The sequence below is a fragment of the Lolium perenne genome, chromosome 7, assembly GCF_019359855.2.
Source record: "Lolium perenne isolate Kyuss_39 chromosome 7, Kyuss_2.0, whole genome shotgun sequence".
NCBI classification, from domain to species: Eukaryota; Viridiplantae; Streptophyta; class Magnoliopsida; order Poales; family Poaceae; genus Lolium; species Lolium perenne.
Window position 1 is genome coordinate 70,241,592 of NC_067250.2, and position 18,300 is coordinate 70,259,891.

The 18,300-nt window shown below is 43.0% G+C and overlaps 2 protein-coding genes across 3 annotated transcripts; both read right to left on the reverse strand.

The window, feature by feature from the left end:
- Positions 1-407: 407 nt before the first annotated feature.
- Positions 408-4,993, reverse strand: LOC127317152 (ERAD-associated E3 ubiquitin-protein ligase HRD1). 2 transcript variants are annotated; one of them, XM_051347670.2, is made up of 8 exons: positions 4,558-4,993; positions 3,907-4,468; positions 3,663-3,839; positions 3,432-3,581; positions 3,134-3,348; positions 2,809-2,950; positions 1,810-1,996; positions 408-778 (listed from the first exon to the last, which is right to left on the reverse strand). In XM_051347670.2, exons 2-8 carry the CDS (start codon positions 4,437-4,439, stop codon positions 695-697), a joined length of 1,488 nt encoding a protein of 495 aa, XP_051203630.1. In that variant the 5' UTR covers positions 4,440-4,468; positions 4,558-4,993; the 3' UTR covers positions 408-694. The 2 variants fall into 2 exon arrangements, with proteins under 2 accessions (XP_051203630.1, XP_051203631.1); XM_051347671.2 differs by having other exon boundaries at positions 3,152-3,348; positions 4,558-4,991.
- A 1,482-nt stretch (positions 4,994-6,475) lies between these two features.
- On the reverse strand, positions 6,476-8,969 carry LOC127317151 (protein FATTY ACID EXPORT 1, chloroplastic). The gene is made up of 6 exons (XM_051347669.2): positions 8,677-8,969; positions 7,806-8,004; positions 7,355-7,522; positions 7,031-7,077; positions 6,911-6,951; positions 6,476-6,822 (listed from the first exon to the last, which is right to left on the reverse strand). Exons 1-6 carry the CDS (start codon positions 8,839-8,841, stop codon positions 6,723-6,725), a joined length of 720 nt encoding a protein of 239 aa, XP_051203629.1. The 5' UTR covers positions 8,842-8,969; the 3' UTR covers positions 6,476-6,722.
- Positions 8,970-18,300: the final 9,331 nt, after the last annotated feature.

Consider the following 18,300-nt stretch of genomic DNA (forward strand, 5'->3'; position numbering starts at 1 on the left):
ATTCTACGTAGCTAGATGACCTGCAAATGGTTGAAACACGCTTTGCTGCTACTGCCAAATATGTCATGACTACAGACAACTTCCAAACTAGTTAGTTGGCTCGAGGGAACAGGAGACACGGAGCTACTAGCCTATCAACCTCAGCGGTAAAGAACACGAATTTAGACTGAAACAGCTTCGCAATGCAGCTAGTGAGATTCTGTTCAAAAAGGCCCAGCAGGGGTACTGATTCTAGGCTGTAACACCATGTGATGAAAAAATATGTTCTTCATCAATACAATAGTTTCAGGATTTCACTAGCATATATAATCATATGAGCTCGACCAATCCAAATGCCATTTTCAATCCCAGCAGCCAAAAATTCCCGGTTCCAGTAGCATAACGAAGGAAAACAGAGTAGTCTAAACTTCTGATGGCACGTCGAGGATCATCTTTATCCCTCGCAGACATATGTATAATCTTGATTCATCAACAAGATAAATTAGTACCAGCTAGAACAAACAGACATCTGATGTCGACACGGAGGCTGCTAATATACAAATAACTAGACAGAGCCTACCAAAATAAACAAGACATCACGTCAGAGTTCCACATCAGGTATAGCACAACTTCCATCTACATCCTTTGTATATCCTCACAATCTCCATCTACAACATCTGCTTATCCTCTTTGCCTACTTACCGCTTCACTTATTTCAGGCATGTTCAGCACTCGCATTGTTAGTTGCCGCTGGTGTTGTAGCCCTTTCCTGCACCATTTGCAATTGAATTTGCAACACCTGGAGATAAAGTCACATGAATTATGTTGGCTAGCATCAACGGGGAGATAAATATCAAACGATGCCATTTACACAGAGCAAGATCTAGTTACTTCACTGCATTTGTTAGTTCTTACCACTAGACAAACATTTATATCATGAGAATTGTGGCAGATTATAATCATGCAGCAATGAAGAAGACTATCCTTTGAAGGTGATGAACTATGTTTAATTTCTAAAGCTGTTTCATAATTATTATAGATTTATAGTTTCCCATCAAGAATGTTACTCCATCCGTTCACTAATGTAAGGCCTTTTAGCTTTTTTTTCTTAATAAAATGCATGTATTTAGACACATTTTAGTGTGTAGATTCACAAATTTTGGTCTGTATCTAGGTCCACTTTGAAATATCTAAAAGGTCTTACATTAGTGAACAGAGTAAGTACTCCCTCTGTTTCTCAACTTTCTCTAGATATGAATGTATGACACATTTTAGTTCTAGATACATCCGTATCTAGAAAAGGTTGAGAAGCTTTTTTTGAAACGGAGGGAGTATAAGATATACTGGAATGTTGCACATAATTCTCTACAAAAATCAAGGATATCTCAAGCTAGTAATGGAACTGAATAACTATAATAACAAAATAAATGGGCTGATGGTATTCCTATCGATCTCACACTATTATAAGTGAGTCAGTTGCAGCTGCTATTGACTAACATAAATATGGGCAATAAGCCATAGATAGCAGAAACGTTGGGATATATCTAGTGCAAATCTTTTACTATATGCAACTAAGCAAAGCCACTTTGGTTTGAATATCAAATAAATAGGGAAAGTTGACAAACAAATATGACGGTAGTGCTTAAGAATCATCCCAAATTCACAGTTGTTTTGTACTGGGATTCTAAGAGAAAATGGAGAAGGGCATTCTCGTATATGTTATTCAGAAATTAATCTAGCTGGCTCCTTGCAGCATTTTCATATGCAGCACTAGCTATACAAATACCAAGTTACAGAAGACTGCTATAAGAAATGATACTCATATATTACCTCTATCTGGCTCCTGATAGCTTTTTCATATGCCTTTTGTAGAGCATTTTCAGGGTCCCTGCTGCTTGCTGTAGAACCAACTGGACCATGTGAATAAAAAGGCTGAGGTTCTAAAGGATGGCCAGTGGAACTACTTGCTTCTCCTGATTGTGAAGTACTTGGTGCAGCATGCATAGGTCCTGAATGTCTGATGATTGAATGAAAAGTAATTTGTGTTATTAGTGTTAGCATGCACCGGACAAAGTAAATGTCGCTGTTTCATACTCTATCAGTCAAATATTAAAAACTGCTAAACACAGTGACAAAACCAATCTCAGGTAGCTGAAACACAGTGACTAACACAAACTCAAGTAACTAAGTTAGACAAATGGTAACCACCTAGTCCTAGCAGATTCTATGTATGCCACATAATAACTAGTACTCCCTCCGTCCTACATAATCTTCGACATGTTTCGTGGGACGGAGGGAGTACAAAAATCAAAGCCCAAAACTGAATAAAGCATGTTAACTTAAACTTGAATACAATAACCGTTAATATGTTCAAAAAGAGCACACGGCTGAGTGTTCATCCCATTGTTGCCACGTTGCACTGTTTGGGTCAACAGATCAATGAGACAACCGGTGCAGAAACAAAATAAAAATGTCACAACCCACACATTATTCCAAAGACCAAAAGGCTTAGTGGCAAAAAGAAAATTGTTCCAAAGACCAAGAGCATCTATACATTTATCAAGGAAAAACAACAATTTTGGACATTTTCATGCAGAATATTAAACCAGCATCAACATAGATTAGGTAAATCTGAACAATTCATAACCAAACTGGCAAAGTTGGGGATATGTTCCAAGTTAGCAATGTAGCCAGCTTGCAACTGACATGTCTATAAACTAAGGAAGTTTCAAATTAACTAAAAATAACAATCATTTATTATCATAACTAATGGATCTTTAACAGGATCATGACAAGCTTTGCCGTTTAAGCTACTCCAGTAAAATATACCTATTCAAAGTGCTTGCTGGAGGATAAGCAAATGATCTCCCATACACGGAAGCAGCTGAAGCAGCAGCCTCAAGTTTTGCTTGGCGCATGTTCACGTTCTCACTTGGTGCTCCTCCTGAAGTTGAAGTACCAGTGCCTGCAACTGTTTTCCGTACTGAATCAGGAATGACATATAGAACTCCTTTCATCATCTAGTACTAACTGATAAAAGTGGTTAAGTGCGAAATTCAAAAGGCCACTGAATCAGGAATGACATATAGAACTCCTTTCATCATCTAGTACTAACTGATAAAAGTGGTTAAGTGCGAAATTCAAAAGGCCAGACCATTGAAGAGAAGCTCACCAGGTTGAGCTCCATGTTGCTGTGCTGATGATGCTGCACGTCCATTGTCCGGAGGGATAATTGGAGCTCTACATGTGGGGCAAGTATGTTGGCGCTCTAGCCATGACCTAAGACAATGTACATGGAACAAGTGCCCACAAAGCAGCTTCTTTGCTGTGGTCATCTCTTCACGGCAAATAATACATGTGGCATCGCTCCTGAATATATAAAGAATCTACATTATAAAGAAGTTCCCTTGCCGAATCAACTGAAACAGTGTCAATGGAATCAAATAACTCACGCAGTGAGTTCATCTGTTGTAGCATCTGGAAAGCGCTCATTCATGTTGGAAGTTATCTTTCTGTAGCGTACATAATCTGATATCCGGATTCTGAAGTTGCGAAAGGTCTCATAGAGCTCACGGATCAAGTGCAGCGGGACTCCGTAGTTCCTGATTTCAGTATAGCGGATCAACCCACAGAAGTTCAAACTAGAGTATACTAATGGGAATGAACATCTTCGAACAACTTACAGGAAGATTGCTATGAAGAAGAGCATATACAAAGACAAGTGCACAAGGTCACTGATAAGCTCCAAATAAAACGTATACACTGCCTTTTTCTCCCATTGACCTTCCATTAGCATGTCGCTGACATAGAATACATACTTTAGGAATGTCGATATTGTGGATGTTGCCAGTATCATATACCTGGAACAAGATCGGGTTATATGTTAAGTGCTGAAAGTTGAACTAGATGTATGTTTTCAGAACTTACTCAAAGGAAAAGAAGATCGCAACAGATGCCTCCCGCTTGTGAATGAGCGAGCCGAGCGAGTTCCACAGGAAGATGCAGTCGACAACAAGAAGGAAGGCCATGAAGGAGACGATCCTGGCGTGCGAGAGCGCCGGCACCGAGGGCGTGGTCTCGATGTACTCGACCCGCTTGTGCGCGAGCCAGTGCAGCGCCTTGACGAGGAGCAGCGCGGCGACCATGACGAGGAAGGCGAGGGAGAACTCCTGGCGGAAGATGGTGACGGCGAAGAGCACCTCGACGGCCTCCCGCCAGGCCTGCTCGTTGAGGCGCTCGGCCTCGGCCTCCCGGAGCGGGCCGAGGAAGGCGCGGCGGACGAGCTGCCAGGCGGCGCACATGGCGACGAGGCCCGCGTTGAGGAGCAGCACGAGGCAGGGCTTGGAGGCCGAGAGGTGGGCCATCGCCGGGTAGAACTGGCCCCGCGTGCTGAAGGCGTGGTACACGGCGGCCGTCGTCGCCAGCAGGCTGAACGCCGCGTAGGTCCGTAGCCGGATCATCTCCGCCGCGCGCCGCGAGTTCGCTCGACCTGGAACAGAAGGCGGGAGTCAGAGGCCCAATCCGCGAGGGATTTTGCGCAGATTTGCATCAGACGATGGTGAGTTCGTGGTCGCTTACCGGTAGGAGGATTCCGGGAGTGATTGGGCGGGGAGCTGCTGCGGTAGTCGCCGGCGAATTGGCGACGGGGGGTTGTCTGCGCGGCTTTCACTCCCTCGGAGACATAGGCACTGAGGGCGGCGGCGGTAGCCTAGTTTCCTCCGGTGGGGTTGGGGACCTGATTGGTTGGATTGGGTAGGAAGGGGACTCTACACGAAACGGGACGCCATGGACGGTAGCATCAAGGGTGTTCCACACGTGGAGTTGGACGGGAGATGCAAGAGGAGTGGACGGCCGGAGTCGGAGAGGAGAAGGTCTGCGCAGCGGCGGCGGCGGCGGCCGGTGTACTTTGTGGTGGTCGTGCCAGGGTGGACGGTGGTGGCGTGTCTCTACCCAATGGACGGCCTCCACGCGTAGAGGAAACGTGGCATTTGCGTCCGGTGACGATAAACAATCACCACATATTCTTCACAATTTTGGGGCTCTCCTCTCCAATCGTACTATTTTATGAGAAACAAGTACTCCTCCATCGGATCGGATGTCTCAAATTTATTTAAATTTAGATGTATCTAGACACAATTTAGCGTATAGATACATCTAAATTTAGATAAAGTTGAGACATCCTTTGTTAGACGGATGAAGTAAAAGTTTTTATCAGCTCATCCATAAGGTCAGCAAGTGAGAACTCTGATATATTATTTTTTTGCAAGAAAGATTCGTATCTATTACATAAATTCATAAAACGTACAAAGTACCTCAAACAAAGTAAAATTACATTGAGGTTCTTGGACCACCTATAGACCACTATTGCCGCCGGAGTGAGCCGCTGACGCGCTACTATCGCCGCTCCTTTACTGTAGCCAGCCTGACGTTATTGATGACAATTGGGAAGGCTTGGTGCGCGTGCCCTGAGGACCAGCGCCCCAGAGCTGAAGTTGTCACCATTGAATCCTTGAATTGATCCGATCTTCTAATACCAAACCTAAAGCACACGTAGACTAGACGAGATCCACCGGCGAGATCGCCGCCAACGAGGTGGATGAGGAGGCAGGTATACCTTATTATTGTCCCGCACAACGCCGTCATAGCCACCGTAACAACGATGTCGATTGACTTCTACAGCGCCGAACGCAGGTCCAAGATCCCCACCCCCTCCAGCCGGCGGAGCAGCTAGCAAAGGAGGCGGGGGCCCGTTGATTCCCGGTCGTAGACGGCGAGAACGAGGCAGATAGCGGCAGCTGCTAGGGGTTTCCACCCTAGCCGCCGCCTCTTTTTCTTTCACGGGATGAGACGGAGTTATGTTTAGTTAGAACTCTGATATTATCAAATGCTCCTACAAAGATCTACACTCGGTTTTTCTCTCTCTTTTACTCCTTTGTAACTGTATAGAGATGGCATCAGGTAATTGGAATATGATGAATTTGCCTCAGCAACCGGTGGACTATGTGTGCTTATGCTTGAATCTCATAGTTCTCTAATTGATATCTTGAGTTAAGTGCAAGTCCGAATCAGCACGAACGGCTTACATATGGCATTGAATTGAACGTCCAGTGAGACATTTCCACGGTTCCTGAAGTACACTAACTGAGGTCAGATATATAATTAGCCATCGCATATTACAGGTGCAAGAGATGCTCCGTTTGCTTGACCAACAAGGCCAGCCATTGGCCAAATTAAGGACGTACAAGATTTCTACGGATCTAGCAAGCAACTCTGACCGTCTGTGGTGCTGTGGAAGTGAACCTGTGAACGGAGGCTAATTTACAGGCCTGAAGTTTCAGATAGTTGGAAACCTAACGCTTTATGGCCAAGACACGCGTAAGCTGTACGTATTGGCATGCCTATGTTGCTTTTGCGGATAGGAAAATAAGGAACATGCGTTACATGTAAGTACAACATTTGTGGTTTTGGTAGTACAAGGCAATATCTGGACATGCAGTGCAATAAAAGCAAAACTTTGTTCAGGCATAAGAACAATGTTCAGGAACAAAATTTCATGCAGAACCAGGGCAAGTTTAACCTACTCTAGATCTTCCATCAATTACAAAGACAAGCAGATGAACTATGCTACAACACAACCTGTTATTTCCAGGGTTTTCTATAATTAAAAGAAACAGAACACACCCATATCATCCATACATTTACTAGAGCACGACCTCGACGGTAACACAAGTAAAGACTCTGACTTATAGAGCAGGAGCAGGAGCAGCTGCTGCCTTCTTCTTCTTTGGCGGCGGATTCCCTCCAGCAAGCAAGACATATGAGTAGAAGCAGATCATTGCAGCACTGGTGCCAAGAGAAGTTGTCAGGGGGGGGCAGAAGAGTGCAATGGGCAGCTGAAACATGATACTAACAAGGGGCAATCGAGGACTACCTGAGTGCGGCGTAAAAGCCCCAAGGAAGCAGTTTCTTCGTCTGTCCAAAAAGAGTGGATTGATCAGGATGCGATTCAGATTCAGCAGTTTTCTCACAGAAAATTGGCAGTGTTACTTACTACGGTGTACGCCTGACAGTGCTTCCATGCTACCGCAGCAGCAACAGCTGTAAATGATGAGCAGAGCAAGTTAATTAGCATATATTTTTTCCACAATGTGGCACTTCAGTTTGGTTTTATAGCACTCCCTCCGATCCAAAATAAGTGTCGGTGACTTAGTATATAAACTTTGTACTAGATTAGTACAAAATCTCCGACACTTGTATGGATCGGAGGGAGTAGCAGACTACCAGGTCCAGGATGAAATATTTCTATAAGCATCAATATTGGAAAGGCGCGCCGTTATTATCGGAATTATTAGGATGTTAAGGAAAACTACAATACCTCCTTGTGCCAGTATAAATGGCAAGCTGGACTTTCCACTCCTCCAGCCCTTGAGACTAAGCACAGCAAGTGCCAATATAGCAAGCCCAGGTGCAACACCAAAAGTTAAACTTACAGGACTCCTCCAGAAAAGAAATCCAACAAGGCCCATGGAAAATAATAACCCGCCTGGATTGGGGAAACTGTAATCAATATGCAAGGAAATCTAAATGTGCCAAGATCAGGTAAATCAGGCGTCAGATACGGATAACATAACAGAGTATTTAGCAGCTTTCACAAAACATGGCATGTCAGGTGTAATACAAGAAATTTGGAGACATTTTACTGAGTGGATGCAAGGGCTAAGCCAAAATAATCAGGTTACTTCAAGACTCAAATAACGACTAGCTTGTCATCCAAGCTGTGAGTCACACTGAACTTTGCTATAAAAGGTACAAGTTGCCATCATTACCAAAAGGGATCCCGAGGCAGAAGTCGTGTATTATCGCACTCTTCTGTTGTGGAGCATCTCCCAGGTCTATATCTACCTCTTCAGTAGCAGCCACCACGGTGGTTGGCTCCGGAATTTCATCTCCTGTATGCTCAGGAGCAGTGGCGTGTTCGACGGGAGTACCAGTACATTTTGACTTCATGCACATCGCCGTCAACGGCTGCAACACCACAAGCTACACTGTCAAAAGAGGAATAGGTCTCCACAGCGATAATTACCAAGTTAGGTCGTATGCAAATATGGGGGGGGGGGGGGGGGGGCATCTCAAGAAAGGGAGAGTGCTACGAGAACAGAAAATACATGAATAAAATTCATGGGGCGCAACTAAAGATTGTTTTGGTCAGAATTATACTCCTCCAAAGACAACTACAAACACGGCAGTGTGATATAAAAAAAATATGGCCTAACTATCTTAGCACGGAGGGAGGTGAGAGCTGGCATTTTCTTTAAGCTTTGGCCTCAATAAAATTGATATTTGCCTAGGTGGAACCAGACAATCCATATAGGAACCTAGCAAGATGCAGTACCTTAAGATCATCACTTGGTTCACACTTCGGATACATACATACTTTGATGTTCATAGCTACATCCCTTTTTAGAACTAAATAAAATGAACTAATGCGTTCTGGCTCCCTACCACTTCCCCTGTCACCCAACCGAACCAGAGCACTAAAATCTAGCCAGGGGTCGTCCCCCTTAGCAGTAGTACGTGGTAAACCATTTCTCGAGGAGAACGCGATCCCCCAAGCCCAGATCGCAGGAGGACACGCTCTGCAGCACATGTACATCAGGGCGGTTGTAGATCCAAGCGGAGAGAAGGGCGAGGACGCACCTTGGTGGCCAAGCTAGCCGGAAAAAGGCCACCGGAGCGGAGGAGCCTGGTAGAGGCGGCGAGCGGCGCGGGGCGGACGAGGGCGGCGCGGGAGGGGGCCGGCCACCTCCTGCTCGCCGCCGCCGGAGATCCGCGGAGCTGGGCGTGCGCTGCTGCGGCGGCCATGGTCGCGTCGGGTTCGCGGGTGGGCCGGGATCCGGCCAGAGAGGTCGTCGGAGGAGGACGGTGGTGGTGGGATGGGGCGAGGGCGAGGAGGAGTCGTTGGCCACTCGGCTGTCTATTTTCTTCTCCATTCTCCCTTGGCGGCGGCGAGCAAGTCGCACGTGGAAAACGGGAGGGAGCCACCGACGCAGGTGGGCTGTCGGCCCACTGAAGCTCGATTCAGAATATTATCGTCCGGAAAAAAAAAACTTGAGTAGACTAAAAATAGGTGGCGAATGGAAATATAAAATCTTTAGAACTAATAACTAATAAAAATATAAACTGGAACAAATTTGAATGTGCTAAGAGTCAAAAATTAGTAATAACAAATAAAAATATGTCAATTATATATATTCTTCAGAACAGACGCGAACATAAACCCTATAATCAAAAGGCCTAAAAGTAGCCCAATCATTTTTTCTAAACTTGTTATCATAATTCGTGTTGACAAATAAAAGGTGATGAACTGAAAAATACATTAACAAGAACAACTTTATAGTAGGAATTACAAATCAAAAACTTGAATAACCCAAAAGAGGTGATGAACATAAAATGTAAAATCCTTGGAACTAAAAAAAACTATACTTGAACAAATTTAGATGGACCAAAACCCAGGTCGTCTCTAGCTACTACCTGAAAAGGAGGAACATGTTTCTTTTTATGTCACTACGTCAACTCCTTTTCATCAGACAATCCTTCGTCCGATGCATTATCTCGCACGCCCCCAATGGGCCAAGCCCAACGAACCCCCAGGAACCATTTCCGATCATAGACGATTTGATCGTCAGCCTCTGGCGCTACCTCAAGGAGGACCAACGAGATGGCGCAGGAGAGGACTCGGAGTAGAACTCACAAGTCTCGATAGTTGCTTGTGGGAGTCCTTGTCACCGTCGTCAACGCCACACCCACCTCTATAGCGCCACTCGTCGGTAGTCCACCTCGAGCGGTCTAACACCCTCCTCAATCTGGGAAGAGAGACCATGGATCCGGCCTATACTCTGGATCTCCGTCGCGCTGGATACCAACCCCACGCCCTAGACTTCGCTGGAATGTATGGTTTCTCATCAATTCAAAAAATACACCGCCTACAATGAGGCTTCTTACATGTGGAGCTCCTGCAGATACACAATATAGCTACCTATGCATGTCGTAGTCCAATTTTGTAGGGTGATGGTGGCAGTATTTGGACCAACTTATTTCAGACCACCAAATGAAGCAGACATAACTTGGAGTCTGGCACAAAAAAAGCATAGAGGTCCTGAGATGCTTAGAAGCATTGATTCCATGCATTGGGGATGAAATAAATATCCATTTGGTTAGCAACACTTGTATGATGTGATACTTTAATCTTTGAAAGATTATGAATCATTGTTGCAGCGCTCTTGACGGTTCACTAGACTTACTGAAGGTAATGCTCTAGCGTGCAACTATGTGATCAGTGTCCAGCAATATACTAACGGGTACTACTTAGCCGATGGCATCTATCTAATATGTTCGACATTTGTCAAGACAATCTCAGACCCTCTAGGCTACAAAAAACTTGGGATACCTCATGCCAACAGAGTTATAGCTTGAATGTCGAGTGGGCTTTTGGTGTGCTCCAAGCTTATTTTTCTATTATTCGGTACCCTGCTCTTACCTCGTTGACACTCTCATGTATGGAAGGTCATGAATGCTTGTGTGATCATGCATAACACGATCATCGAGAGTGAACACACTGCTCTAGTTGTTGAAGCTTTGTATTGCCTACAAGGACCTTTTGCACAAGTTGATCACTAGGTGTTTACCGAGTTTGTTGCTTTCCTCCGGGTGCATGGGGAGATTAGTGATGAACACTGCAAATCTAGTGGAGCATTTTTTAATGAAAAAAGGAAGCGTCGCATGAGATTTGATGAAGTTGAACTTCTCGAATTTTATTTTATATTAAACTGTATGATTTTTTATTTCTATTTTTAGGTATTGTAAAACCTATTTTATGTTGAAAACTGCACATCTTTGTTAGAAATATGGTTAAATTTAGAAAAAATGGAAGTGTCGTATGAGGTGGCCGGCTAGGTGCATGCTCTCCACAAACAACTGTCCCATATGCCAGCACACCCCATACGTATGTGCATTTCGAGCCCTGACTAGAGATGCTCTAAGAGACCATTTAAACATTTGAATGTCAACATCATGTGCCTCTCATCTCCTACTTCACCCCAAAACAATATCAGCTTCGTGAATTTTTTAGTTTCATTTGAGCTGCAAGATAAAAAGGTACCAAGCTCCAAATTATGTAGCATGACATTGGTAAGAAAATCTTAATGCTCTTTTTTACCTATGTTAGTGCAACTTTGAGCTTTTGAGAAGTTATCGTGTACTTTTCTCCCCGACTTTCACATCTCCATTGTTTTATTATATACTATGCCGCGGGTGCGTTTGCAGACACCAGAGATGTCGGGCACACCTTTTTGGTTCGACAAGTGGCACAGGAACGCTTGATTCTATGCCGCCTCAGATCCACACAAGGGAACTTTTTTTTTACCCAGGTTTAGGACGCTCTTACGAGCTAATAGCCGTACGTCCTGCCATATTGGATTGGTTGTTATGAAATGGGTCTCGTGACGACTAATTTTCAAATGTGACTTTCGTACAAGTCCATTTTATTATCACGATAGACCTTGTCAATCTATATGTGAATTACTGCCATCCTTGTAATAGCTCGACTGTCTTCTCGATTCATGATATGTGATTCATTAGACTAACTATTAATCGGTCACTTAACCTAGTCACGCATGGCCATGCTTCCGAATCATATGATCCGAGAGGGCATAGAGAATATCTCTCTGATCCAGAGGGGTAAAATATCATCTTGGTTATCCACGTCACACAACTTGATTCTCAGGTGGCCTGAACCCTTGATACGTCTCCAACGTATCTATAATTTCTTATGTTCCATGCTAGTTTTATGACAATACATACATGTTTTGTTCACACTTTATATCGTTTTGATGCATTTTCCGGAACTAACCTATTGACGAGATGCCGAAGGGCCGATTCTTTGTTCATTTGTTTTTGGTTTCAGAAATCCTACTAAGGAAATATTCTCGGAATTGGACGAAATCAACGCCCAGTATCTTATAATTCCACGAACCTTCCAGAACACCGGAGAGGGGCCAGAGGAGAGGCCTAGGGCCACCACACATGGTGGCGGCGCGGCCCAGGGGGGGCGCCCCCCTGTTGTCTGGCTGCCCCAGACCCCCTCCGACTCCGACTCTCCGCCTATAAAAGCCTTCCTGACCTAAAAACTTCGGAAGAATAAGCCACGGGACGAGAAAAGTTACGCAGCCGCCGCCATCGCGAAGCCAAGATTCGGGGGACAGAAGTCTCTGTTCCGGCACGCCGCCGGGACGGGGAAGTGCCCCCGGAAGGCATCTCCATCGACATCACCGCCATCTTCATCACCGCTGCTGTCTCCCATGAGGAGGGAGTAGTTCTCCCTCGAGGCTAAGGGCTGTACCGGTAGCTATGTGGTTAATCTCTCTTCCATGTACTTCAATACAATGATCTCATGAGCTGCCTTACATGATTGAGATTCATATGATGAGCTTCGTATCACTATTAATCTATGTGCTACTCTAGTGATGTTATTAAAGTACTCTATTCCTCCTTCATGATGTAAAGGTGACGGTGTGTGCATCATGTAGTTCTTGGCGTAGTTTATGATTGTAATCTCTTGTAGATTATGGAGTTAACTATTACTATGATAGTATTGATGTGATCTATTCCTCCTTTCATAGTCTGTCGGTGACGGTGTGCATGCTATGTTAGTACTCGGTATAATTGCGTTGGTCTATCATGCACTCTAAGGTTATTTAAATATGAACATCGAATGTTGTGGAGCTTGTTAACTCCGGCATTGAGGTGCTCTTGTAGCCTTACACAATTAATGGTGTTTGTCATCCAACAAGAGAGTGTAGAGTGGTTTTATTATGTGATCAATGTTGAGAGTGTCCACTAGTGAAAGTATGATCCCTAGGCCTTGTTTCCAAATACTGCAATCATCGGTTATTCTTGTTTCTTTGCATCTTTACTTCTGCAATATTACTACCATCAATCGCACGCCAAAGAAGCTATTTTTACGCGCCGTTACTCTTGCTCATATTCATTCATACCACTTGTATTTCACTATCTCTTCGCCGAACTAGTGCACCTATACATCTGACAAGTGTATTAGGTGTGTTGGGGACACAAGAGACTTCTTGTATCGTGATTGCAGGGTTGCTTGAGAGGGATATCTTTGACCTCTTCCTCCCTGAGTTCGATAAACCTTGGGTGATTCACTTAAGGGAAACTTGCTGCTGTTCTACAAACCTCTGCTCTTGGAGGCCCAACACCGTCTCTACAGGAATAGAAGCGTGCGTAGACATCAAGCTATTTTCTCGCCGTTCTTGTCAGGAGGAAAGGTAAAAGGCACTCACACTCCGGTCCCAGGTAACTAAGTTATTTTCTGGTGCCGTTGTAAGTGCTCGAAGCTATTTCCTTTAGATCCTGCAATTGCATCTTTTTGTTTCTTGTTTTACACTAGTAAGGCATAATGGAAAACAACTGTGAGCTTTTTAATCTATTTCCTGAGTTAAGACATGGATGGTTTGATGCGAAAATTAAAAAACCTATGGAATCTTATTTGCATGCTAGTAGCAATGATATTAGTATGAACGCTTTGAACACCATTGTTGCTAATGATATGGAAAATTCTAAGCTTGGGGAAGCTGGTTTTGAGGAGCATGATATTTTTAGTCCCCCAAGCATTGAGGAGAAAATTTTCTTTGATGATACTTTGCCTCCTATTTGTGATGATTATAATGATAGTGGTCTTTTGGTGCCGCCTACTATGGAGAGTAAATTTTATTATGATTATACTATGCCTCCTACACTTGATGAGAATAATAATGATAGCTACTTTGTTGAATTTGCTCCCACTACAACTAATAAAATTGATTATGCTTATGTGGAGAGTAATAATTTTATGCATATAGCTCATGATAAGAATGTTTCATTTGATAGTTATATTGTTGAGTTTGTTCATGATGCTACTGAAAATCTTTATGAGAGAGGAAAATATGGTTGTATAAATTTTCGTGTTACTAAAACACCTCTCTTTTTGCTGAAAATCTTGAAGTTACACTTGTTTTATCTTTCTATGCTTGTTGCATTATGCTTCATGAATTTGTTTATTTACAAGATTCCTTTTCATAGGACGTGGGTTAGACTTAAAAGTGTTTCTAATTTGCTTTTTGATGCTCTCTTTTGCTTCAACTCTTATTTCTTGGGAGTGCATCATTGAAATTACTGAGCCCATCTTAATGGCTATAAAGAAAGCACTCCTTGGGAGATAACCCATGTTTTTATTTTGCTACTGTTTTGTTGTGTCTTGGAAATTGTTACTACTGTAGCAACCTCTTCTTATCTTATTTTATTGCATTGTTGTGCCAAGTAAAGTCTTTGATAGCAAGGTTCATACTAGATTTGGATTATTGCGCAGAAACAGATTTCGGTCTGTCACGAATTTGGGCAGGGTTCTCTGTAGGTAACTCAGAAAAATCTGCCAATTTACGTGCGTGATCCTCAGATATGTACGCAACTTTCATTCAATTTGAGCATTTTCATCTGAGCAAGTCCAGTGCCTCTAAAAAATTCGTCTTTACGGACTGTTCTGTTTTGACAGATTCTGCTTTTTATTTCGCATTGCCTGTTTTGCTATGTTTGATGGATTTCTTTGTTCCATTAACTTCCAATAGCTTTGGGCAATGTCCAGAAGTGTTAAGAATGATTGTGTCACCTCTGAACATGTGAATTTTTGATTATGCACTAACCCTCTAATGAGTTTGTTTTGAGTTTGGTGTGGAGGAAGTTTTCAAGGGTCAAGAGAGGAGGATGATATACTATGATCAAGAAGAGTGAAAAGTCTAAGCTTGGGGATGCCCCCGTGGTTCATCCCTGCATATTTCAAGAAGACCCAAGCGTCTAAGCTTGGGGATGCCCAAGGCATCCCCTTCTTCATCGACAACTTATCAGGTCACCTCTAGTGAAACTATATTTTTATTCAGTCACATCTTATGTACTTTACTTGGAGCGTCTGTTTGCTTTTGTTTTTGTTTATGTTTGAATAAATTCATGCTTATGTGGGAGAGAGACACGCTCCGCTTTTTCATATGAACACTGGTGTTCTTAGTTCTATCTTTAATGTTCATGGCGGAGTTGAAAACCGCTTCGTTAATTGCTATTTGGTTGGAAACGGAAAATGCTGCATGTGGTAATTGGTATAATGTCTTGAATAAATTAATATTTGGCAATTGTTGTGCTCATATAGATCATGTTTAAGCTCTTGCATCATGTACTTTGCACCTATTAATGAAGAACTACATAGAGCTTGTTAAAATTTGGTTTGCATGATTAGTTTCTCTAGAGTCTAGATATTTTCTGGTTAAGGTGTTTGAACAACAAGGAAGACGATGTAAAGTCTTATAATGCTTACAATATGTTCATATGTGAGTCTTGCTGCACCGTTTTATACTTGAGTTTGCTTCAAACAACCTTGCTAGCCAAAGCCTTGTACTAAGAGGGAATACTTCTCGTGCATCCAAATCCTTGAGCCAAAACATATGCCATTTGTGTCCACCATATCTACCTACTATGTGGTATTTTCTGCCATTCCAAGTAAATACTTCATGTGCTACCTTTAAATAATTCAAAAGCTATTATCTCTTATTTGTGTCAATGTTTTATAGCTCATGAGGAAGTATATGGTGTTTATCTTTCAACCTTGTCATTTACTTCTGACAGACTTTCACCAATGGACTAGTGGCATATCCGCTTATCCAATAATTTTGCAAAAAGAGCTGGCAATGGGGTGCCCAGCCCCAATTAATTAACTTGCATTAATAATTCTCTTCACATGCTTTGCCCTGATCTATCAGTAAGCAACTTAATTTTGCAAATAGACACTCCTCCATGGTATGTGAATGTTGGAAGGCACCCAAGGATTCGGTTAGCCATGGCTTGTGTAAGCAAAAGGTTGGGAGGAGTGTCATCAATAATGAAACTAAAATACATGTGTAAACAAAAGAGAAGATGGATGATCTACCTTGCTGGTAGAAATAACGTCCTTCATGGGAGCCGCTCTTGAAAGTCTGGTTGATAAGGTAGTTAGAGTACCCGCTACCATTCGTTGACAACAACAAACACCTCTCAAAACTTTACTTTTATGCACTCTATATGATTTCAAAACTTAAAAAGCTCTAGCACATGATTTAATCCCCGCTTCCCTCTGCGAAGGGCCTTTCTTTTACTTTATGTTGAGTCAGTTTACCCACTTCTTTCTATCTTAGAAGCAAACACTTGTGTAAACTGTGTGCATTGATTCTTACATGTTTACCTATTGGACTTGTTATATTGCTTTGTGTTGACAATTATCCATGAGATAAGCATGTTGAAGTTGAAAGCAACCGCTGAAACGTATATCTTCCTTTGTGTTGTTTCAAAGCTTTCTACTAAGAATTTATTGCTTTATGAGTAACTCTTATGCAAGTCTTATTGATGCTTGTCTTGAAAGTATTATTCATGAAAAGTCTTTGCTATATGATTCAGTTGTTTACTCATTGTCTTCATCATTGCTTCGAATCGCTGCATTCATCTCATGTGCTTTACAATAGTATTGATCAAGTTTATGATAGCATGTCACTTCAGAAATTATCCTTGTTATTGTTTACCTACTCGAGGGCGAGTAGGAACTAAGCTTGGGGATGCTTGATACGTCTCCAACGTATCTATAATTTCTTATATTCCATGCTAGTTTTATGACAATACCTACATGTTTTGTTCACACTTTATATCGTTTTGATGCATTTTCCGGAACTAACCTATTGACGAGATGCCGAAGGGCCAGTTGCTGTTTTCTGCTGTTTTTGGTTTCAGAAATCCTAGTAAGGAAATATTCTCGGAATTGGACGAAATCAACGCCCAATATCTTATAATTTCACGAAGCTTCCAGAACACCGGAGAGGGGCCAGAGGAGAGGCCCAGGGCCACCACACATGGTGGCGGCGCGGCCCAAGGGGGGGCGCCCCCCTGTTGTCTGGCTGCCCCAGACCCCCTCCGACTCTGACTCTCCGCCTATAAAAGCCTTGCTGACCTAAAAACTTCGGAAGAATAAGCCACGGGACGAGAAAAGTTACGCAGCCGCCGCCATCGCGAAGCCAAGATTCGGGGGACAGAAGTCTCTGTTCCGGCACGCCGCCGGGACGGGGAAGTGCCCCCGGAAGGCATCTCCATCGACATCACCGCTGCTGTCTCCCATGAGGAGGGAGTAGTTCTCCCTCGAGGCTAAGGGCTGTACCGGTAGCTATGTGGTTAATCTCTCTTCCATGTACTTCAATACAATGATCTCATGAGCTGCCTTACATGATTGAGATTCATATGATGAGCTTTGTATCACTATTAATCTATGTGCTACTCTAGTGATGTTATTAAAGTACTCTATTCCTCCTTCATGATGTAAAGGTGACGGTGTGTGTATCATGTAGTTCTTGGCGTAGTTTATGATTGTAATCTCTTGTAGATTATGGAGTTAACTATTACTATGATAGTATTGATGTGATCTATTCCTTCTTTCATAGTCTGTCGGTGACGGTGTGCATGCTATGTTAGTACTCGGTATAATTGCGTTGGTCTATCATGCACTCTAAGGTTATTTAAATATGAACATCGAATGCTGTGGAGCTTGTTAACTCCGGCATTGGGGTGCTCTTGTAGCCCTACACAATTAATGGTGTTTGTCATCCAACAAGAGAGTGTAGAGTGGTTTTATTATGTGATAAATGTTGAGAGTGTCCACTAGTGAAAGTATGATCCCTAGGCCTTGTTTCGAAATACTGCAATCATCGCTTATTTACTGTTTTACTGCATCTTTACTTCCTGCAATATTACTACCATCAACTGCACGCCAGCAAGCTATTTTCTGGCGCCGTTACTACTGCTCATATTCATTCATACCACTTGTATTTCACTATCTCTTCGCCGAACTAATGCACCTATACATCTGACAAGTGTATTAGGTGTGTTGGGGACACAAGAGACTTCTTATATCGTGATTGCAGGGTTGCTTGAGAGGGATATCTTTGACCTCTTCCTCCCCGAGTTCGATAAACCTTGGGTGATTCACTTAAGGGAAACCTGCTGCTGTTCTACAAATCTCTGCTCTTGGAGGCCCAACACTGTCTACAGGAATAGAAGCGTGCGTAGACATCAACCCTGTTATGGAACATCATTTGACATAACCTACGTTAACTTGTCCACAACTCAGATAAGCTTGGGTCTAACGATTTCATTGAGTGAGACATATAAATAACCCCGTGCTCGTTGTATCTCAATATGGTCCAGTCT